Source organism: Echinops telfairi, unplaced genomic scaffold (genome assembly GCF_000313985.2).
Source record: "Echinops telfairi isolate 266 unplaced genomic scaffold, ASM31398v2 ScPeMD7_7410;HRSCAF=8448, whole genome shotgun sequence".
Lineage (NCBI taxonomy): Eukaryota > Metazoa > Chordata > Mammalia > Afrosoricida > Tenrecidae > Echinops > Echinops telfairi.
Genome location: NW_022111310.1, coordinates 69,810 through 93,905, shown reverse-complemented (window position 1 = coordinate 93,905; position 24,096 = coordinate 69,810). Strand labels below are relative to the sequence as shown.

Here is a 24,096-nt window from a genome sequence, read left to right as displayed (position 1 = left end):
TGCAGCCCCAGGCTGCTCACAAGTCACTCACCACTGTGTGTCCTTCTCGACTCTACTCAGAGGACCTGCTCCTGGTAGAAGGGATGTCAGTGCCAAAGGATGAGGCGGTGGGTGCCCTCCATCTCATCCAAGCTGGGAAACTTGGCAACGTGAAGGCCCAGAGCATTTTACGGACTGGTGAGTGTGGGGCTCCGGCAGCTCAGCTGTAGTATGTTTGTGTGGGGATGAGGTGGGGATCGGGTGATCCTCTAGCACCCTGGGGCCCCAACCCACTGACAGATGAGGATGTCTGGTTAGAAGTGTTTTTCCTACTTAGAAAGGGGGGAATTACATTCATGGTATTGGCAGCAGTCCCTTTCTAAAAAGGAGTTTTGTTTTGTTTTGTTTCAGAACTATGAAAATAATGTTTGCTTATTCTAGGTTTAGGAGAGTAGAAGAAATGGTCTTGATGTTCACTTAGATCCACCATTAAATTACATTCTAATCATTTCTTTTTGTACCTAGTAGAGATCCTGTGGGGATATTCAGTAGAAGTTTATACGTCACTCCTTAAAGTAACACTAGCTCATTGCCACTTCCCCCTTTGGTGGCTTGGATCTGGCCTCCCCCTTAAGCTCACTCTTCGTTTCCCTGCAGCTGGCACAGCCTTGGGTCTCGGCGTTGTGAACATCCTGCACACGGTCAATCCTTCCCTTGTGATCCTCTCCGGAGTCCTGGCCAGCCACTACATCCACACTATCCAAGACGTCATCCGCCAGCAAGCTTTGCCTTCAGTTCAGGATGTGGACGTGGTAGTTTCCGATTTGGTAGATCCTGCCCTGCTGGGTGCTGCCAGCATGGTCCTGGACTATACAACTCGCAGGATCTACTAGGTGTTCCACGGCTGGCCCGGGCCCGAGTCTCCAGAGCAATAGATGTAGTGAAATCAAGTTCTTACCTTTTTGATAATCAATTGAAAAAAAGCAGGTGCCTCTTGAGCAGAGAAATAAGCAGTTTTTACATTTTGTCTCCCTTTCCAGTCACCTTTCCCAACCCCTGCTTTGTAGAAGCTCCTTCTCCGAATTTGAGTCATTTCAAACCCTGTTCCAGTCACCACGTTGGTGTCCGGGAGCCCCATGGAGTTGCCGACTAGCTGTGCACCTGGTACACCTTCGAGCTGCAGGCCTGACTCACGCGGGAGAGGGACCCTAGTCTGGATGAGTCATTCTCCTCTTCCAATTCGGCACCCAGTTCACAGATGCAGCTCCAGTCCGAGGGCTCACCACACAAGGTTTGAGGACTTTCACGAAAGGCAGCTTTGTGGAGCTCTTTGATAGGCTTTGGTACAGGCATGTTCCCTGAGAAGCAGTCATCACACTCAAGACATCAGACCGATCTGTCACCCAAATGTGATTTATTGAATGGTGTCGTTTTGATACTCCAGCAGAACTGAGGGACTTTATATAAAGTCCAAGGATATGAATCATGATGCCCTTGGGAACCTTTGTCCTTATCTTCTTAGGGACAGCTGAAAAGCCACTGGGACAGCTTTTGAAAGGAGATTAACTGTCCCCAAAAGATCACTGTTAACTGATGCCTCGCCCTCCAATAGCTTTCCTATCAGGTGGAAAAGGACCCACACCCTTAAGGCCAGTGCTGGTACGTGCTGTAACAGTGTCCAGATCTGAGAGTCTGAACCCTGTTAATAAGATTCAGTGCTCTTACTGGTATCAAAATACAAGGGCCAAGGCAAGAAGGTGGTCAGCAATTTTAACCTGCAAGAAATACTAGTAGTCACCACTGATATAGGGCCTACCGTACACCAGGCTCTGAACTAGGGGCTTCATATACATTGTCCTAAATCCTCACAAATTTTGAGTATGTGAGAGAAAAATTAGAGCTGTTTAAATGATGTGCCTAAAGCCCCAGCCCATTGTGCTTTTTCTGCTCAACCATCAAAAAAGACTTCAGATGTAAATATACCCAAATTGACTCCAGGCTACCCAAAACTTTAGTAATACTGTCTGGCTTGGACGTAACTAGATGCATCCTTGACCCTGTCTCAGCTGTGAGCCAATCACGTGTCGCTCTGCCTGCACAGTATTTGGTCTAGACTGGTGACAGGTTCTTATGGGTACTTTTAAATGACCTAAAAATGGAGAGCTCTGTTTGTCAGATCTTTTTATCTTAGGAAAACCTTGGGGATTCGACAACATATTTGCTTCAGTGTTAACATATAAAGTATATTGAAAGATTCAAACTCACATCTGAACTGCCTGCCTTCCTGGTGGATCAATGTGAAAAGTTGGTAAGAGGTTGGCAAATTTCCTGAAAACCTGCCAGCCCTTGAGTCAGCTCCCAGTCCTGGTTCTGGTTGAAACATTCCATGGTGACTCTTGTGAAGGGAGCGAGCCTGCTCAGCTATCAAGGTCTGGGCGAGGTGGTGAAGGGCACCACTCATCCCAGCAGCTGCACTGCTAGCAAGTTTCACACCAAACATTGAAAGGATCATACCGAATAAAAATCCAAATCGTAAGTTTTTATTAAATCCATGGAAAGGCTAATATATTCAAATGATTACATATAGTTAACGACATTAAGTTAAAATCTTAATTTATTTTGATGTAAATATATTATTCTGAGCCAAATTTTAAAGAAAAAAAAATATATTTCTTTGTGGAAATTCTGATACTCTGGTATCTTTTTTTAACTCACTAGCTAAAAGCATTTCTATAAAACCCTTAAAAGGTTGTCTAATTTAGGGCAACTAATAGTACCCATCTCTCAACCCTAGTCTTTTATAAACAGGAAGTATTGTTAGAGAATTTCAAATATGACAGAAAAAGCCAACTGGCCCCTAAAGGTTTGAAACTAAATATGGAAGCACCCAGGTGGGCCCCAGGCCAACTCCCTCCTCTTCTGAATCATCATGGGAATAAAAAAAGTGTGAGTTGATCCAAGGCTCCTAATGTTATGTAACAACGACCTCAAGATTTAGGTTTGTTGGTCAGGAATCCAGGAAAGGCGCTCCTGGCAGTTCTGGCTCACAGGGTGCCTCTCCTCCCAGCAGTCAGTGGCCGGTGCTGGCACAGAGCTGGCATAGGCTAGAATGCCTCGGGCTTAGCCAGGCCTCTCCGCATGCAGTGTATGGGCCTGTTTGGTCTCCACGTGGGCCAGCATGGATTCCCTGTTTGGTGACTTGAGGGTGGTAGAGCTTTCTACATAGTAGCTTAGTGCCACCGGTAATTGTGTCCCAGCAAACGAGACACAAATTGCATTGCCTTTTATAACCTAGTCTTAGAAGTCACATACCATCACTTCATATTGTGACCTGTCAGCTCTTGGTTTGGAGAATGTCAGTGACTTTGTTGGCATCTTAAACCTGCCATGTCTACTCTTAATCAGCCCATCATGGTATGGGAAGATGGGTCCAGATGGCACAAGATACCGAGATAGGGTCATGGAGTTCAGGGGGCTTGAAAGGACTAAGGCAAGGCATGGTGGAGGTGGCCAAAAGCCACCTCAAAGGGCTAGTTCTGGGATTGGATTCTGACATGTAGCTGGGAGGCAATGAGACCCAGAAATAAGAGTTTGTAAACTGTGTCTGCTTGCATTGGATGGATAAAGGGGAGGGATGGCCAGAGGCTAGAAATGTGGCCAGATTAGGAAACACCAAACTAGGAAAGGAGAGTCAAAGTAATGGAGGTGTGTCTGCCCACCAAACACGGTTGATATTCAAGATTGTGAACTTTCCTTGGCGACAATGGTAAGACTTCACCCCGAAGTAGTATGATAGTTTACCTCAATCTCCGACATGGAACTACGATCAGGTGTCTCTGAGTCTTATCAAGGTACTCTGGTGGCACAGTGGCTAAGTACTTGGCTATTAACCGAAAGCTCAGTGGCTCAAACCCAGCAGCCCCTCCTTGGGAGAAAAGACCTGATAATGTGTCCCTGTAAGAGTGGTCGGTGTAGCTGTGAATCAGAATCAACGCAACTGCACACACAACACAAGCTCATCACTGAAATCAGGGTTATTCTTACATAATCACATCAGGTACCGTACCAGACTCTAGGAGTAGACTGTGTTGATGCCTGAATGGAGAATTTAGGGGATCAACCTGGGGTGTAAGTGGCACAGTCCAATAGAACTTTGTGACAACGGAGCTGTATAATCTGTGTGATCCACTCTGGAAGCCACCCAACATGGCTAATGCACATGTATGTGACTAAGGCTAGGAATGATTACATTTAAGTGGCCACAAGTCTGGTTACTACACTAGACAGCACCTGTCCATTGAAATATTGTAGTAGACAAACATGGACAGAATGCTAGGGATGGATGGCCCAGGTCCTGCCCACCCCGTGCTAGGGAATCAAGAATGATGCTTTACCACACAATTAATGCTCATCCCTCACCAAGGTTTCGTGGCTGAATTCAGTGGAGTCCAGATCCTATTATATATAGTCCACACGCTCGGAGACCCTGGATGAAGCATATTAACCAAGACCTTACACTAAGGAACAGTGCCAAGAGCCCATCTTGGAGAAAATGTCTAGGTTGATGAAACCCATAGCTATTAAGGGGCTCCCAAACCAACCAAATGTACTGCCACCAGGTTCTCACCAGGTGAGTCTATAGAGGGCTTCTTTACCGAAGCAGAAAGCCTCATCTTTCTCCTGTGGAACAGCTGGTGGGTTTGAACCACTGACCTTGTGGTTAGCAACAGGGGTTAATTTTTAGCCACAGAGCCGCCTCTGCCAGTGAAAATGTCCACAGAATTCTACTGCAGTAGAGAGACTAGGGGTGATTTGAGTCTAAGGGGGGGTGGGGTGGGGTGGCGCCTGATGGTTGTGCCCCCTCAGCTCTAGGAATGACAAAGGAAGTGCCTCATTCCTTCAAACCTCACTCCAAGCTGCACAACGCCTTGAGGCCAATAAGAAGCTTCACGTTTGTTTGAACAGAAATTTATTCTCAGAAAGAATGCACAAAAGCACAGGGGAGGCTACAGTTGGGAGGCTGGCTTCCCTCCCTCCCTCCTCTCCCTTCCTCTCTGAACGCCAGAGAGCACAGTTGAAGGAAACATGCAATCACAAACAATGATCAACTCTAAAGACAAAAAGGTTTGGTCCAAAAGAACTCAACATAATCAATCCAATTACTGGGAACAGCTTCACCGAGTAGGATTAAGATATTGCAGATGTAGTGTTTCCAAGAGGCGGCTCTTCAGTGCACCAGGGGGGCCTGCTTGAGGGAGATGAGGACAGAGCGCATGCGGGAGACGTCTTTGGCCTGCTTGCTGGACTTGGGGTTAAAGTCACACAGCCGGACCACCCGTTCCCACTCAGTGCCTGGGGAAGACTCGTCCACGTCGTTTACAAAGGCTTCTTCTGCCGCCCTGGAAGCAACAACACAATCTGTTGGTGTCATGTAGAACCCGCGCTACCTGGCGGCCTTGCTACAAAAGTGACTGCCTCTTCATGCCTGACTGAAGGGCACCCCCCGGCCTGGGTCAGACTCGGGGGCAGACACAGGGCCGGCTCTCTAAGCACAAGTGGGCCCGGACTGCTGTGTAAAATGTTGGAATACAGGTGTTTGGTTCAGGGCTCACTCTCTCTCGCTCTGCCCATTCTGAATGGTAGAAAGCATGCCTGTAGCCAGCTACACACTGCGTTTATGAGTAGAACAAAGCAGGCGGCTGGCCAGGAACTGGAGCAGTCGAAGTTTGAGCTGGGCTGTGCTGTTTCAAGGAAATTTAGAGACTTTGGAAAAAGTCCACAGGACAGTGCAAAACACACTGTGGATTCATTCCGAAGGCTGGAGAGAAATGGCAGACAGATCACAGAGACTCAAGACAAAGCCCCCATGCTAGCAGGCACCAGAGACGAAAGCCATTCTCCCAGAGTTGGTTAGGACATTCGCCAATTGAGCCGAAAGTTCGCCACTTTCCCTGCGGCCAGGTGCCGTAGGCCACGCCCGGCACACGCTGGCAGAAGAGCCACTGGAGTTGCTTTGTGGCAGGGTCTACTCCAACATTCATTCACGTCCACGTCAGCCCACCCTGAGCTGGGAGCTTAGCCGGATAGACAGTGGTTAAGAGAGGAGGGAAAACACACTGTAGGTTCAGCTACTCCAACAGGCACCACGGGCGAAGCGAAAGCAATGGAGATGACTGGTCTGTGGGGAGGGAGGGGTGGCACTATCACAGGGATGGCCGTGGCAAACACTGCTGAAGCCCAGAGCCACCACAACACTGCGACTTCATGGCACACACAGTTAGGGGCAGGGAGAAAAGTTTACTTAACTGTTCTAGGCTGTAGCAAGGATGGTTTATGTTTGTGCTTAAAGGTGAAGAGAAGAAAAAAACAAGGAGAGAAACTTTAGGTCAGCTACAGAAGATGAGAATGAGCTCAATGCAGATGGTCAGTCAGCTAGACATGCCCTCGCACTCCATCTATGCTAGGAGCGTGCAGCTGGCTTTGCTGGGCCGCCCTGCTGCCCGGCAGACCCACATTCGGCCTTTCTAGGCTCCATTGCGACTCCAGAGAGAATGTGCACAAATCACTCAACCACCACCTGTAAGTCCAGCATTTCACAAGTCTCAGTGCAAATACATCTGGGGGCCCTGGACACACAGCTGTCTTCTAACAGGAAGCCCACCTCCAGGGCACAGGCCTGGCCAGACCTCCACCTACTGCCCACCCTCCCCGACAGCTTCCTTTCCTCCTCCATCTACCTCAGATCAACCAGGGCCCTGGGCTTTCAGGAGGGAACTTGGGACCTGTTTTCAAGTCTCTGGTATACTGCTTTTGAGATCAGGAATCTTTGTAAAAAACACAATCTACTCCCAGAATGGGGTGGGAGGAGCCAAAACGGCAGTGTCTTATCACTTTTGACTATTTTGAAACCCCTAACTGGGAACCATTTTTGGCCTGGGTGGGAAGCTGACCATTAAACAATTTCCCAATATAAGTCCCTAAGAGAACCAAATGATTCCTGCACAGGTACCCCTCAAAGATACTCCCTTGCCCCAGCACAGGATTCTTCTGCCCTGAGGGACAGGCAAGTAACCCCATATCTTATGATGCATATATGGTATGTATGTGTCCAGTAACCAAATGTAGAAAAGGCTGCCCCAGAGCTCTGACTTTGGAAATGCAGGTGCTAGTTCTGCTGCTCCTTGCTCCTGGGCTTCCCCTCCTCCCAGACTGGAAGATTTCTCTTTCCTACCCAGGGTGAGGGGTGGGCCGCAGGGCACCAGAAGCAGCAGTGGTGGTAGCAACAGCATGAAGTAAGAGTCCACCCGAGTCCCAAACCCTTCCCAGACCAGGCCACGAGGGATTCAAATCTCGAAAGGGAGTTCACTTTCTTCCCTCTAAAACCCTGAATGTGAAAACTGGAAACCCATGATGCAAGAAGCCATAATTCTGCCACTTGTTACCATCAATGGGTCACACCCCGGCTTATCCTCTCTGAGGAGCCCCACAGTGCCAGGTTGAAATCACTTAAAAAGCAAAGCAACTTGTGACATAAAAGCATTAACTCTAAACGAAAGTAGAAAGAATCAAAACAAGGAAAGGAATTAGTTTTGCAACATACACATAACCAATCACGTCAGCGAAGGGTTGTTTGTAGAAAGCTTCGTCTGCCACCCTAGACAGCAAGAGATCCAAAAGGCAGGCAAGCAGGCAGGGAAAAAGAGAGAGCATTGAGAAGCAGAAACATCTCAAACCCGCAAGCTCAATCCTAGCCCCGGCAAGGCCTCCAGGGTGCTCTGGAGCACATGCTGCAGGGGGTCTGTCCCAGCAGCAATGGGCACTCAAGCCCCAGTGATGGGCAAAGACCCTGACAGAGATGCACGACACTGACTCTGTCCTCAGCCCTACGAGCCGCAGGACCGCCAGTGTTCTCACCTGCATTTTACAAGCTCTCTCTCTGCCAATGACCCGGACCCAATGTGCTTTTCTGGATAGGAAGCCTCTTCCCAGGGATGTGCATGTAGGAAGCTGGGCCCCTCCCTGCTAGCTGAGTAAAGACCATTGGGCGTTGCCACTTCCGCGCCGGTCGGTCTAACTCTCCATTCCCCACACTGGCTGGCTTGGACAAATTTTCAGGATCCTGGGAAAGCAGTCATTCCAAAATGCGTACCTGAGAGTGAAAGCACCTGGAGGCGGGACATGGTGGGCAGGAGTCAGGGGCCCTGGCTCTGCTTGGCTGTGTGTACATCCCAGCCCAGGGCGGTCACCGCCTGCAGAGGTCATCACACTCTCTAAGTTAGAGCTCCACGCTGGCTCGACTGGCTTTCACAAGGCACAGCCCTGAAACCACAACTTCAACCCACTGACTCCTCAATTCTCCCTCAGACCAGGTAGGGGACAAGATGACAGGGCTCTGGGTGGAGGAACTGGCACTATGGGGACCGCCCAGCAGGCCCAGCGCTGTCCACTGTGGCTGGGGCCAGAGCCCACCGTGGAGACTGTGACCCCATCCCGAGTCCAGGCTGGGTTGATCTGGAGGGGGTGGTGGTCTGGAAGGGACTCCTTCCTCGAAGTGCACGATTTACCTGAATTTTCATCTGTTTATTTTTAAGCTCACCCTTCCTTCTTTCCCATATTTCCCATATTTTAAATATAGGTGTTTTGTGGGCATTCCCAAAGAGCACACAGAGCAGTCTGTCAGCAGGAAAGAAAACTGAGTTGGTTGTGGGCACAGTGAGGGGCGGGAAAGAAAAGGCAGGCCGGTTCGGTTCGTAAACCCCTGAGCCTGTCAGTTCCCACAGAGGCCACACCTAATTGGTTTTAACTCGAGCTTCTCCAGCTGCAAGAGCGTAAACGTTTAATGACTCCCGTTCATGGCATCAGTACCAGAGGACAAAAGTGTGGATTGTCAGGCTTGGCTCTGCAGCAAGACCCGCAGCTAAAGAGCTAGTTGGTGACAAGCACAGCCTGCCAAGGTTACAGGCCTGGAACAAAGAGACAATTACACACATCCCAGAGGCAGCTCTTCCACCTGCCTGTTCGTCACCCAGGGGCTACAAAGCAGCTGCCCTCAGCCAGGCCGTGGAGGGCCGCAGGGAGGATGGAAGGGGAGGAGGAGGAATACCTTCGGTCCTGACACACAGCAAGCTCAGGAGACCTGACTCCCATGTGGGCCCCTCCATAAATAACCTAGAATGGGCATGGGAAAACATGTTCCCAGAAAATCACGGTTTCTCCCAAAGAGCTGCAAAGTGTCAGCTCCAAAGTTCCCTGTCATCCTTGAAGGGCTCCTGTGAGGGTTTGGGAAGGAGTAGAAACACCCAACTACATATAGGAGCATGTCCACTGACTCCCTTGACAAGGGACCTTTTCCCAGAGGTTGCCACTTACTACCTGGCTCTTGGGCAGTGACATTTAGGCCCCTACTGAAGAGGTAGGAGGGAGGTGTATAGTCTGCTAGTCTGCGGCCTGACCCAATGGACGATGGATTCTGTGAAGGCCCCGTTGTACCTGCTGACCAACCACCCGAGGCCTGACCGAGAGGGTCTCCAAGGCTGTGCTGAATGACTGAGGGCTGCTGGGAGGGCGGAGGCCGGTGGCCTACCCACAGAACCAGGCCCTTTCCACCCCCCGCGCTGCTGTCAAAGGTCTCTGCTTCTCTGCCTCAGGGCTCTGGGTCCCGTAGCATCCAGCTGCTGCAGGAGTCAGCCCAGGAGAACGACAGGGGCTTGAAACGGGCACCCCAATTCTCCTTCCTAAAAAGACACTACTTACTGTAGACCGACCCAAAGACGAGACACCTCATACATATAAATGGATCTTGGTGCTCTGGTCTCTTAAGATGTTTAGAAATCAAAGTGAGAGAGGGAGAAGCCATTGGAAAAAATCCTCCCCAGAGATTCTAAATGACTCCCACCCCTAACCACTAAAGAAGTATTGGGACCAAAAGTAAAACCCACCCCCCTTCTGCCGTGGCGACAGTGGCTCGTATGCCACTCGCTTTCTGCACCACGAGTAGCGCACTCTCCCTCTCCGCAGCTAGAGTTCACCTCTGAGGGGAACCAGCCCATGCAACATTCTACAAGTCCCAGTAACCCTGGTGGAGCCCTACTCAAAGGACCCCAGAGGGCAGGGGAGACCTAACTGTCCATGGGTGTCCAATCTTTTCCCAGAGCAGCTGGTGGACTTGAACTGCCGACCTTTCAATGAGCAATCAAGCACTTAATCACAAAGCCGAAGGTATCAAAGCCACAAACCAGTGCCTGGGGGGCCTAGTCAATCTAGTCAACTGGACTGAACTCCTTAACACAGAGCATATACTCTCTTGAAAGACAAAAATTCTACCCACAGACAGTAAGCACCCCTTTCTTTACAGAAGAACAGTAATAGTTCACCAAAACTGGCTTGGAAAACTGTGCAGAGGGAAGCCTGTCCCCAACCCAATCACGGCCATCTGCTGAGGTGCCGCAGGGCCCGGCAAGGGGCTCATACTTAGCACCCACTCCTCTCCGCACAGACTGGAGGCAAGTGACCGCGAACCCACATGGGGGAAGAGGAGGACCTGCCTGCAAGTCACACTGACCCAACAGCTCGACCTTAGCCCTGTGCCGCTGACGCTGAGAGCAGAGTCCCCACCCTTGCCACCCACTTCAAATGGGGCACCACCGGCACTCCCCGAATGCGGGTTCTCCAGGGGGCGGCCAGGATGTGGCTGGAGCCTGGCACCTGAGGGACAGCAAGCAGAGCTAGATAACCAGAAACAGACTGCGGAAGGGGTGCTTTAAAAGGAGTCCATCTGTCCTATCGTAATTGCCCACCATGGAACACACTGGTTGGCTACTAGACTGCCCACTTCCCCTGCCTTGTCCCTCGTTTCTGGACAGATTCACTTCTAGAGACAAGGGCACATAGCCAAGGCCTGCTCCCCTCCCCAGGGTACAGGAAGGCTCTTCACCAGGATGACGAAAATGCTTACGTGGGCCAGTCAGGCCCGCCTTTACACAGAAGTGAGAGGGCTGACCAGTGAGGGAGTTGGGCTCTCTCTAAGCTGCCTGCAGGGAGGAGCTGCCAAGTGGGGCGCCCTGAAGTCACAGCCGCTGGCTGCTGGTGGTGCCACAGAAAGGAAAGTGCTTTCTCCACACACCTGAACCTCCACAGGCACCGGAAGAGAAGGAACATTTTAAAAAGTCAATTCAAGATTTTCCTGGGAGAGTTATGCACTCTGCTGGCACTCCCTTGCGGCCTAATTACAAAGCACACTTCCCAACCAATGGGCCCCTTCAGGAGGCAGCTCTCAGCGAGCAGGGTGGGGGGGTTCAGGGGAGAGGGAAGAGACCAAGGAAGTCTATAATCATCTTGAAATAAACGGGATCCTGGGATGTCAGGAAAGTGACCTTTCATTTCAGGGTTTTATGTTTACACAGGGGCTTAATCCATGGAGTACTTCTCCTGCGGTGCCGACCAGTCCGGGCGACACTTAACAACCCAGGTCTTGTTTACTGGCTGCACTCACACGAGCTGGCTGATGCTCACAGAACGAGAGATCTGCAAGCCTGTTCCAAGCACTTTAGAGAAAAACAAAAGTCTGCAAAGGCAGTTCATACTAACCGAGGAAGCGAGAACCTAGACTGGGCGCTGGGACCGACTGGGACCCGCTCCTAGGAAACAAGCCGGCCCTCCCTCCCGACTGACCTGTTGTTCGCTTTTGTTTTCTGGAGCTGCTCGTCCTGCCTGGCGTACCACTCTTCCAGCTCCTGGACGGCCTTTTCCTTCCACTCTGCTTCTTGTTTCTGAGAATTGGCATCTTGGAAGGGAGGACAGGTAAAACCATGCAATTGAAGGAAAACACAAATTTAAGTGAGTTCCATCAGTTTATCTGGGTCTCATTAAACTAAGGGTGGGTGAGTGTGCACTTGAATGTGTGTGTGTGTGTGCGTGCGTGCAGAGTAGTGAACAAAAAGCCCTGTCTTTTTCCCATTTATATCATTAATTCTGGAGTTCAGTGACCCTATTCTTGGTTTTCGAAGCTCATCCCAATCTGCCAAGCCCTTGGCGGCTAGCTCACCAGTCAAATATTTTGCAGGTGTGTTTGGAGGGGGCGGGGTGGGGGTGGGGGGGCGCACAATTAACCAAGAGGTTCCAGAAATGAGGGGAAAGACACACCTGGATTTGCATCAACTCTCGCCGTTTACCAAGACTGCAGATTTCCCATGGCAATGTCTAACCCCCCCCACCCCCCTTCCTGGGGGCTTATCACCAAAGGTGATTTTTTAGGACTTAATATACGTTTCACTGAGACAATCAGCTGAAGAAAGGTATGTGAGCATGGAGTAGGAGATACAGAAAGACAGGCCTTATCGGTGCGTGGAATCGAGAATTCCAGTGACCCTGAGAGTTGACTTTAAACATGTTTTGAATGACGTCCTCTTTGGGAAGACATTTCATTTAGACATTTCATTTCATCGCTACAACCGGCTCAAGAAGGTAAGCTCTTGGAGTGAGAAAAAGCTAAGGCTCGGAGAGTTAAAGTGAACTTCCAAAGGGTAGACAGTCAGAGGCAGAGCCACACTGCAGACCCGGCTCTGGCTTTCAAGTTCGGCCAAAGCGACAGAAGAGAAGCACATTTTGAATAATAATAGGTTGTGCTAGAAGGTGGTGGCCAGTGATCCAGACAAGAGCTCAACCTACAATTAGTATCTTTGGAGAAGGGAGCAGAGACGGTGTGGCATCCAGTCACCTCTTGAAGGGAGGAAGTGTGCTTTCCGGGGCATGTTCAGGGTCTTGGCGAGCAAGCTTTGTCACAGCTAGAAATCACCTAGCAGCAGCTAGAAACGCTTCAACAGTTTCAGATGATCAAAGGTCTTTTATTATTTATACAGACATTTTCTAATTTGTTAACTTGTCAGAAGGTGATCTGTTATTCAGAAGGAAAATCTATTTACTTGGCTGTTCCCACTGAGGACTGTAAATCCCTGGCCGCAGCCACATGTGGAAAGGAAGATGCTAAAACTGCCGTGAAAGCCAGTGGGGGAGGGGTGTGTGAGCATGTGGACAGGAACGGGGAACACCACACTTAGGATGTAAGATCTCCTTGGAAATCGTGAAGTTGCACCCAACAAGTTATTTTTTTGAATGACATGTTTTCTTTCTTTCAATGTATTAATACTCATTTAAAGTTTTAAATTATATACCAAGGCCAAGGATATGGAAATTGATCTCTAATAAATTAATTTAAATAAAAGCCAATGGGCACCTGCACAAACAATATTTACTGCATGTAACAGCTCATTTTAAATTGTCATGTAGCTTTTTAAAAGATTTACACGGAACTACTAGCAGTAAGAACTTCGCATCCTAAAATGTTTCGTTTAATGGGGCAAAGATCCAAGCCTTACTGCACTCTCTCTGAGTGAAGGAGGAAGGGGCAGGAAAGAGCCTTGTCTTACGAGAAGAGGGCATTCAGGAGGTCCTGCCTCTGCCCATCTCCAGCAAAAGCGCAGCGGAAAGCCAGGCAGCACTGTCACTGGTTCTGCAGCTTCCGACTGGTGCTCTCTCTCAGCTTTCACCAAGGGAAAAGGGAGACGGAAGATCACTTAGCACCGGCCAAGTGCATTCAATTACAGTGGAAAGGAGTGCCAGATGTGGACCTCAGTCTCCAGCTAGCTCGAGTCAACCAGCTGCAAGGACTATTTCCAAAGGGCCCAATGTGATCACGGAAAAAGAAAACAAGGAATTTCCAGATAGCAAGGTACAGGCCATCGAAAAAACAAACGTTGCTAAAGCTTTTGAGAAGAACCAAGATGAAGCTAGGCTCTTTAACATGAGAATGCTCCAGAAGGACTAATATCAGTGTTAAGTCTTGCCTCTAAGCCTGCAGAAGACACAACGAACAAGCCTGCTAACACCAAAGGCCCTCTCTTTCATCTTTCTAAGGCTGCACAACCTAGAACAGGAGCCACTAGGTACAAGTCTTCAAGAGCAAGGTTTTACACTGGGTCATTCCAGCTCAACTCCCTGCCGAGATGTACCTTTCCACCCCAGAATCAGAACCGACAGTTCAACAAGCTGCCCCGAGATCTGCAGACCTTGCGAAAGTGCAGATGCTGACTGGGTTCATCTGGAAGTGGAAAGGCAAACTCTCAGGAGGGGTGGGACTCAATGGACAGTTGGAGGCCCTGTTCAAGATCAACATGGGCTCAGTGGCTTCCACAGGGAACAGCACAGTGGTAGACGACCTCAGTGACCCAGGAAATGCCTACTGAGTCCAACAGAATTAAGTGTGCAGTCTGTTCTGAAATCACAGATGCTGGGCCAAAGAGACAATCGATTTGGCACTAACCCTTATTTCTGAATTTTAATTTCTCCATCTGAAAATCTCTTTGGGGATTCTTGAATACTGCAGATTTGCAGAAAAACACACTAGTAGGCATTAAGTATATGATGTTTGTATCTTAGAAGTGGAACAGCCCCTCACCCCTAAGCGTGCTTGTGTATATAAAACACACACATACATATTTCACTTATGTAATGTAACCCAAAGTGTTATTGTATCTAGATGATACAGGAATTCATTGTACTCTTCTGCGTTTAAATTCTTAATAGCTGAACACGCTATGTCCTGGCTTATCTCATCACCCAACAGCCTTCTCTACCTAACCCGTCTACACAAAGCCACCAGGTCCCTACTTGAGGCAACAGACAGGTATTATTCCATCTGCATTCATCTTGTCACTGAGGCAGGCTAACGGGTACTGATCTGAGGCTCCGCCTGCCAAACTAGATGACTGTTTAGATGGAATGTGTTTGGATACAACAGTGGTTCTCGACCTTCCTAATGCCACGACCCTTTCATACAGTCCCTCACGTGGTGGTGATGCCCCAACTATACAATTATTTTCGTTGCTACTTCATTACTGTCATTTTGCTACTGTTATGAATCGAGCGGCCCCTGTGAAAGAGTAGTTTGACCTCCAAAGGGGTCGTGACCCACAGGTTGAGAACCACTGGGATACAACGAAGGGAGAAGGATGGGTAGGACCCCAAAGTAGGGCTGATATAAACACCAACACTCCCGTTTTTGTGATTCAAAGAGCGACATTTACTTCTGATCCTTACTTTCCTCGCCCATAAAAATGTAAAACCTCGCCTCACAGGGTATTACGTTAACATGACAACAAATTGTCATATGCTAGTGTAGTTTAAATTTTTTTCCTAAGCATCACTCAAAGCCAGCCTTGTAACTATAAGTGGATGACGGACGTCTCACAGTCAGACGACCTTCAAGCTTATAAAGTATTCTCATAAATAGCATTTAAGACTACCTGTGAGGTCCTATAGCTGACCCTACGCCACAGTGAAGAAGCCGACTCTTGAAAGGTCTGAGCTATTTGGGGCTGGGGCTGGAGCCCAGTCTTTTCCTCCACGTCTCCTGCTCGAGACAAGAGCATTTGGCTCTTGCTCTGAAAGGAGATGAGGCACTCGGTGGCTCTCTGGGCTGCCCTACAATGACCTGTGAGTCAGCACCTCCACGAGGGTGGCTTTGTGACCTTCGGTTGTCTCACACAGGAGACAGAGGTACCAGGGCTAATTCAAGCTAAAAGTAGAGTTAAGGTTAACAATTCCACTGAAAACTGACACCAAAGACAAAAAGGGATTCTTTACCAAGGGCTTCCAAGCGTTCCATCTGTTCTTCTCTCCATTTGCGAATACTTTCAGGCTCTGACTGCAACCGGTCCACTTGTGAGATAGCGGCATAATTGTCTGTTGGACCATTACTCTCCTTAACACAAAACACAATCGTGCTGTCAGTACCAAAACTCCTTCCAGAAATATACTTCATCCTGGTTAGAACTGTTGTTACACACAGAGCTGAGGGCTAGTGCAAAATGCTCAAGTAAGGGAGAGGCTCAGGGCCTTAGCACTAACAAGAGTGCCTTACATGCCACAGGTTCTGTGAACATTGCCCACCGACATCAAGCCAATGTCGACTCTCAGGGACGACCCGACAGGACTGAGAACGTCGCCAGAGGGGGTCCGAGGTGGCAGAACTTAATAGAAGCAGGTAGCCTCCGCGCTCTCCTGTGGAGCAGCTGTGAAGATGTGGTGCCGTTGCTAAGTCCGAACCACCGGCCTTTCAGCTAAAAGCTTAATTACTGCACTTAATTTTTACCATACCTTGAGGGAGGCAGAGTACTTATCTTACCTATGAATAAGTGAGATATGAGGGGAGATAGAAAAGCTACGTGGAGACGTCAAACTAACAAAGGTCAACATGCAGCAGAGCAAACTCTAGCCCTTAAGGGGTCTAGCTGTTCCTGTACTATGCAGGGAAAAGGCCGTCCCTGCCACCCGATCGAGGACAGGTGGTCGAGGAAACAGGGTCCTAAAGAAAATGCCTCGTCACTACAGTCACGCCAAGGAAGAGAGGGCGGGGAGTCCTGGGGAGAGACTCCTCCTTCTGACGGGTGAGGCTGGGGAGCTAGTCAACTTCAGAGGGTTACTGGAGCTGTGGAACGAGGGCAGAGTTGGCACACTTTTGAGATGGAAGAGCCAATCCTGTCCCTCACAACAATTTAAAACTATTTGGCAGCCATAAGTACATTTTTACCAACAAATGAAATCATCATTACCTGAATGATATCCTGTAAAAGAACTTGTGAGAGCTTTATTTTTTCACGTTCACCTTGACTTAAGCGTCACATGTGCGTCCTGAAAGAGCTGACATGACTCTCAAGCCACTAGGATTATGAGGATAACCCACTGAGATTAGCAAAGAATTGTTCAAAGTGTTAACTCAGTGACTTAGCGCTTTCCCCATCCCAAGAGCATAAAGGGGTTAACCCACTACCCCCACCCCCGCTGTGACCTTAGTTCCACTGGATAGGCAGGTCATTTCTGGAGGAGTCCGTTGATACTCCAGCCAGCCCAGTTAACATTTTAAAAGCGTGCTCACCCAACCAATTCCACTTCTCTTCAGATCCTCTACTTTGGCAGATAGTGTTCCAAGAGGACATCAAGGAAAAGTCAAAAGAAAGGAGTCTCTCTCTCTCCGCCATTCATTCACTTCAAACCATAGCAAAGGAAGACTCTACCCAATCTCATTCAACATTATCAGAGTATTCAGTACCTGATAGTATTCGCCATTCATCACTCCATCAACAGCATCTGCAGGACAAAAGATGGCAGCCTATTACTCAGGGTGGTTAACTAGTTAGCCCCAATTTGAATGCGGCCCCAAACCATCTGGACAATCCACTGGCCCTCTTGCTCCTCTTAGTTTCCTTTCCCGTGGCTTTGGAGTTTCCCCATCCTTTCCATTGATCTAATGTAGATACAGAAGCTTCTTTCAGCACAATTGGAACACATAACAAAAGCTTTTTGGTAATCTACTTATCTACATCATCAAATTCTCAACACCTTTTAATCTGAGAATGCCTATTTATCTAATGTTCCCAATGTGCCAGCTACCTAGTTTTAACTCTCAGAACAAACCTGGAAGTGCCAGAACTTCATGATCATGCAGGGCTCCTGTTTTTGAAGAGATGACGCGAAGATAATCAATCATAGTACTTTCTCACATAAGTACTTTATGCTTAGACCTAACTTGCCCACTGAGCTCAATCAACGAATAACAAGAGTTAATTCCTGAGCAAATCAGGAAATTCAAAAAGCCCATCTGTTCATCTGACACATGAATACAATCCTTAGAGCTAAACATTTACTAACCAACTTCAGTTTTCATTATATTTCAATTGTCGGCTTATAGATTTTGATTATTTCAACATTTTTTCTGATACTTTAAAAATTTTTAATTCTCTGCTTTAGTCCTTTGCCTATTTTATCATACAAAAAGATATTAACCTTTGTCAATGGCTTTTTTTCTTTCTACTATAAGCTGTTTCTGTGCATAGCACTGTCAAGTTTTGGAAACACACACACAAATCCTATAATCTTCTTTAGCACATTCAATATAATTCGTGATGTAGAATTATTGGATAGATTTTTATAAAGACTCCTAATACACAGACCACTTGCTCCCCTAGGGGTCTACCAATTTATAATACTGCCAAGGAGCTCTCGAGTGCAGTGGTTACGAGGTAGGCTGCTAACTGCAGGTAGCAATTCAAAACCAGCAGCTGCTCCGTGGAAGTTGAGGCTCTCTACTCCCGTAGAGTTACAGTCTCAGAAACGCAGAGGAGGAGGAGTCTCCAGCAGTGACAATCACTCCAGAGCAGGGAGGCACCAACAGCGCGAGCGCACCCTTGGTATTGGAGACTTAACATACTTTCTGCGGCAAAAGAAAACAACACTCACGGTGACTTAAGATGGACCAATCCTATTTCCTGCGATTACGTACATAGCTGACATTTTATTTTGTACCGAACTGTCAGGTTTTGCCCATTTTCTATCTTTTGATCTAAGTATTCTGTATTTAGTAGATATGAAACTTCTCAGGTGCAAATATTCCCATTTTGTCATTTGTGATATTTAACAAAAACCTCTGTATGTCGCGGTCATGTGCCATCGTGCTGGCCTCCTCACGACTCCACGTGTGGAGACCTGTTCCGTAGGCCTGTCCAGGCCGTGTCCGTCCTTCCAGGAACGGGGGGGGGGGGGGCTGTCTTCTGAGTGACTTTGGATGCGTTCAAACCACCAGGCTTTTCGCTTGTAGTTGAGCTTTCAACCACTTACACCGCCCAGGAACTACAGGAACCCGTTAACGTGTACGTGGACACTATCACTTCCTCTGGGGTTTCTGGGTTTGGTTTTATGCTTAAGGCCTTTCTTATTGAGAGAATTTCACTTTTCCTTAAAAAAAAATAAGCCTCTTCAATATACCTGGAATTAATTTTCTGTAAGATAGGAAAGAGTGAGATAGTTCTGAATCCTAGAGCTTGTCTGGCCAGGCCTACATTCTGGTTAATGTGTTACAGCAACCACACAGAGGACCCAGTTAATCTATTCCAGCCCAGGGCCATAGCTAAGGGGACAGAGACTTTGATCACTACTCCAAAAAGAAAACTACACGTAATCCTTGTTCTACACCTCTGGCTAGATCACGTGGTGCCTGACTGCAGAGCTAGATTCTAGAAGATCCATCCTGACGCACCAGCAAGGGTCGAGCTCTCGGTCATGGGGTGGTATTCTTCTGTGGGTAGCTAAGTCCGCAGCCACCGGCCATCAGGTCAACTCTGACTCAGACCCTCCCTAAGACCCAGTGGATTGGCTTTCTAGGGTTTATGAAAACTGTAAATCTTGGTCCACAGAAATATGCGGAAATGTGTCCTGGGGCTCAATTTATTAGGACAACTGAGCTAAGCCACCTGATGATCCAGAAGCAAACTTTTTGGAGCATGGTAGGAACTCAAACTCGAGACAGAAACAGTGGCCCCAGATTCCAAATGTGACCCGTTGTTCCAAATTGATCTTCAACTTCCTGCGTTTCTCAGTCATTTGAAGTCAGGTCTACTGGGTTTGAATCTTAGCTGAGACATTTACTAGCTTGTTACCTTAGGAGCACTGCTTAACCCCAATGAGCATCAGTTCTCGTCTTATCACTTAGTTCTCACATTACCATATTATCTCATAGTATCATTTTACCATGGTGTCTCATCATATCTGAAAGTATATACAGATGACTAGGCAGAGATATTAATAATACATGCAAGTAAAATTATGGAAAATAATCTAAGAACAGCTGTAGCCATACAGCCACAGGAAAGTGCCAGCAATTCAGGCTGGACTCAGAAGACAGGAATGGTCTATCAATGCTGACATCTGATGGATCTTGGTTCAAAGCAGAGGATATCAGAAAGACATATCCCTGTTTTATTGCTAATACAAAAAGCACGTGACTGTGGGGATCATAACAAATTATGGTTACTGCCACAAAGAATGGAAATCCCAGAAATACTACAAGCACACTCCAGCAAAACCTGTCCAGAGGTGGTTATTCCAAGAGAGCAAGGAGACACTGCACCATTTAACATAAAAAGGTGTCCGTCAGAGTTGCACCTTTACTATACTTATTCAATCTGTATGCATAGCAAACAACAGAGTCTGGGCCAGATGAAGAACGTGCATCAAGATGCAGGAAGGCTCCCTAAAAGCCTGAGATATGTACATGACAGCAGCCTTGTGTGCTGAAAGCAAAGAGGATTTGAAGCACTTAGCAGATGATGATCCAGAAAGAGCTGCAGCCTTCAGCCTGGATTACAACCCAATGTCAACAACTCTTTAAAACTGCACCGATAAATACCAAGATAAACAGAGAAAAGATTGAAGTCATTAATGATTTTTATTATACTTGGGTTAATTATCAATGCCCATAGAAGCAGCCATCAAGAAAATAAACGACATACTGTGTTGGTCAGATCTACTGCACATTCTCTCATTAAAGTGTTAAAATACAAAGCAGTCACCTGAGCCATACCAGGTTCTTTTCAATCGCCTCTTGTACACAAAGAGCTAGATGATGGAGCAAAGAGCACGGACAGTTGATGTATGTGAATTACAGTGTTGTGAAGAATCATGACTATGCCACAGATTGCCTGAAGATTGAACAAATGTTTCGGAGGAATGATGGCCAGAATGCTGCTAAGATGTGACGATGAAACTTCACTCACATACTTTGGCCCCCTTATCAGAAAGGGCCAGTCCCTGGAGAAGGACACCAGGCTTGGTGATGGGTCAGCCACCAAAAGAACACTCTCAAGAAGATGAAATGACACAGTGGCGCTAACAATGGGCTCAAGCACAGCAGCGATTCTGAGGCGGATGCAGGACTGGACAGTGCTTTCTTCTCTGTGCACAGCGTTGCCACAAGTGAAACAGACTCAATGGCACCTGACAACAAGGATGGAGTAAATGCAGAGTAAATTCATTATTGCTAAGTGAACAGCATGCCCAAGATTTCCCCGAACTTTTCTTCACTACCATCACTACCAATGTGACGTCTCCTCCAGGAAGCTTACAACTACTGTCCTTCCATTCTCCCGTCAAGAGAACCGTTACCAGCTACAGAAGAGTGTTTTAGAGCTCCATAATCACCTTTCCGAACCCTGTTCAGCCTCAGTGGTTCTAGGCTCTGCGGCTCCTTTCTTGTCCCCTTGGTCTGCCTCCTTATCGCTGGAGCCACTTCACTCATTACTTCTCACCTCTGCACTTACTTTCTTTCTTTTCTTTGGGTCTCCTGACAACCAAGAGAAGGATCAAAGGCTCAGGTCTAACGGCCCTGGTTATGGCTGGGGTTAGCGTGGATCTCCTCCTTTCCCCTGTAACTCCCCTGTTTACCTTACTAAACACACCAGAAAGCGGTCCCACCTGAAACTTCTCAATCTCATCAGAATACCCCCAACCCTATAGATCTCAAAATCCCTCTCTCCATCATCCCCTCAGAAAGTAGCTGGAATTCACTGGACGATTACTCTAAACCAGGTACGATGCGTAAACCCAGTAGAGGTGCTTGTTCATATCACAACAGCCCTCTGTGGCATATATTACACTTTTTTACAGAGAAAACTGAGGCAGGATGGTGGTAGCAGATATGTAACTTGCCTGAGACCACAAAGGCTAAGCATTCAAGCAGACTACATTAACAGAATACTATACTGTCTCTTTAAAACACACACACACAAATGAAGAAAAAGTGTCCAGTAGTTCTCTAATCCTCAAAGGAAGTGCTGACCACTGCACGACCAACTCAGCCTTACGGCCAGGAATCTGGCTTTAGGTCACTAAATGCTTAGTTAACTAAGAGTTCTTCCAAAGAACTAAGTCAGCAATCATTCCTTCCTTCCCTTTGCTGAAGGCTTGATGCACACGGGGCCTACGTGTCCCAACTCTGTTCTCTGCATCCAGACCTGCCAGTTCTGCAGGGACAGATGGGCCTGATACTTTTGCCCATTCTTTTGGCAAGCATATAAGCACCTACAATGTGCCAGAAACCTGCTGGGCATTAGGGATAGAACAGTAAGGAATAATGTCCTTGAGTCAGGGCAGCCTTCTAATGAGGTGTGTAGTAAGGACACACCCCATGGGCTCCTGCTTCTCCCAGACACCCAGGGCAGCCATAATTACCTTTCAAAAAGGACCACCTCTCACCCCACCACCTGCTACCATAACTGCAGAAGATAGGGGCACAGTCAAAGAGCGGGAAGATTGGGCTCAGCTATTAACTTGGCTTTTTTTAAGGCACTTCTCTCTGGGACTCAAGGTTTCTCTTTTGTTAAATGTAGGAAAGTAAATTAAGAATCTAACAAACAAACAAATAAAAATCCCCAAAACTAAAAAGCAAGTTTTTATGATGCTCAGGCAAACATTAAGAGGGCTGCATGAAAATACCATCTAACCACCTAAAAGCAACTTCGACTCTCAGTCACAGCCCAGTGCAGTCCAATGTGCCTACTAAACATCCTATGTTCACTGTCTGGACAATTCTAGAGAATGCAAAAAGCTTATGTCTGGGGAGCCCTTAACTTGCATTTTATAGTCGCACTTTTGGTCCCCATCTAGGTTCTTATTGGGAGGACCGATGGCTTAGGAGACAGCCTGGTGTAGTAGAGAACTGAGGGACTACAAGAGAGGAGGCTCCCACTCCCCGGGCGGATGTTCTGCTTGGCTGACTCAGTAACTTGAGAGTTCTGGGCCTGTTTGAGCACAGTCCTACTCAGTCGCCAATGTTTCTTAGTCTCACATCCAGTTTGCTTATTTCATTTATGCTACCTGCCACATCCCTCCATTTCGGAGTTTAGGGTGGTACAGCTATCCCTATGTGCCCCACCAACGCCTTATTTCCCCTTAATTGGAAATGAACAAAAGTAAATGGCCAGTCACGTCTCCTTTATTCTGGCTACTAGTCCCTACTTTGCTCCGCCGCCGAACAGGCTTAAGAGCCCCAATTTTAAGCCTCACACATAAGCAAAACATTCACAGACACATACACACACAACCCTTTTTTTCTCTTGGCCTGAGTTGGGGGAGTAGGGGGAGCGCCAGACTGCACTCTCTATACACCTCTCCTCTCTTTAATTGGTGCCGGCTACTCTTCAGCGTCCCAAGCCCACGGGCTACCAAAGCCGTTCCCAGAAGAGCTCCAGAAATCCCAGTTCCGCAAAGGCTAACCTCCTCGTCCTCTCTGGCTCAAGTGTCTTTCCTGGAGGCGGTCTCTGACTTTGCGGTTCACCCCTCCCTTCCCCAGACCCCGCACTCCGTGCACTTTCAGCGCTTGCACGCTGACCTGCACTGCTGGCTGGCTGGCTGGTTTAGAGATCTCAAACACAGCGTATTACTCTTTTTCTGTCCTGGTGTCAGACTCGCGTGCAAGGTTGGCCTAGATGAGCCAACGCGGCTGTTTCAGAGGGCAAGTTCAAGCCAAGACCAGTGTTTGATGAAAACGTGCTTAAATTGAACGAGTTTCCTCGGGCGCCTCAGCCTAAGTACCACCCATCCTACTTTCTTTTACTTTGTTCGCTCCGCTCGCACCCACGGTAGTCGCTGACGGGGTAGCTTCCCGAGCCTGGGTTTCGCATGACCGGGCAGGGGTCTCGTTTCCTCTTTTCACCCCTCTCTAGCCTTCCGGATTAGCAAGGAACAAGGCGCTACGCGTCCGTCCGCAGAAGCCCTCTGGCCTGAACTTCCAGACAAGTGCTCCCGCCCCAGCGTGCCCGCGCTCTCACCCGGACCCCCCAGCGGCTCGCCGTGCGGCTGGGGTCCCGGGGCACCGCCGTCCAGGATAGCGAAGGCCTCGTCGTTCTCGATGCCCGCAATCTCACTCTCCTGCTGCGCCAAGAAGGCCGCGGCCGGGTCTTCCTCGCCGGCACCGGCCACCCCGTTCCCCAGTGCGGGGCCGCCGGCAGGGGCGCCAAACGGATCCACTTCAGCCATGGCGGACAGTTCAACGGCACGGCCGCTGACGTTGGGAGACAAGCCAACTGACCCACCGACAGCCCAGCAGGAAGCAGCAGCGGTGCTGGCGAGTACGGTCGGAGGACGAGCGGGAGGAGGGAGAAGGCGGAAGCGGAAACCCTGCCCCTATATCCGGTTGGGCTAGGGAGTGACGCGGTGCTGGAAAGGAAGCAGCCAATGAGAGGGGAGAACCGCCTCAGGAACTACCCAATCAGCAGGAGGCGAGGCGGGTCG

At 48.4% G+C, this 24,096-nt stretch overlaps 2 protein-coding genes across 6 annotated transcripts in view; one reads left to right on the top strand and one right to left on the bottom strand.

Moving 5' to 3' along the window:
• The window catches only part of GNE (glucosamine (UDP-N-acetyl)-2-epimerase/N-acetylmannosamine kinase), a 46,314-nt gene extending 43,380 nt beyond the window's left edge, over positions 1 to 2,934 (top strand). For both annotated transcript variants that reach the window (XM_004711022.2, XM_004711020.2), the window contains 2 exons: positions 61 to 177; positions 637 to 2,934. In XM_004711022.2, the coding sequence (XP_004711079.2) occupies positions 61 to 177; positions 637 to 872 (353 nt within the window). In that variant the 3' untranslated portion in view covers positions 873 to 2,934. The remainder of the gene's footprint in view (positions 1 to 60; positions 178 to 636) is intronic.
• Positions 2,935 to 4,931: 1,997 nt separating this feature from the next.
• Positions 4,932 to 23,963, bottom strand: CLTA (clathrin light chain A). Of its 4 annotated transcripts, XM_004711023.3 has the most exons (7): positions 23,634 to 23,963; positions 17,084 to 17,121; positions 15,619 to 15,736; positions 11,650 to 11,761; positions 7,580 to 7,633; positions 6,286 to 6,321; positions 4,932 to 5,378 (listed from the first exon to the last, which is right to left on the bottom strand). In XM_004711023.3, exons 1-7 carry the CDS (start codon positions 23,839 to 23,841, stop codon positions 5,207 to 5,209), a joined length of 738 nt encoding a protein of 245 aa, XP_004711080.1. In that variant the 5' UTR covers positions 23,842 to 23,963; the 3' UTR covers positions 4,932 to 5,206. The 4 variants fall into 4 exon arrangements, with proteins under 4 accessions (XP_004711080.1, XP_004711081.1, XP_004711082.1 ...); XM_004711024.3 differs by lacking the exon at positions 6,286 to 6,321; XM_004711025.3 differs by lacking the exon at positions 7,580 to 7,633.
• Positions 23,964 to 24,096: the final 133 nt, after the last annotated feature.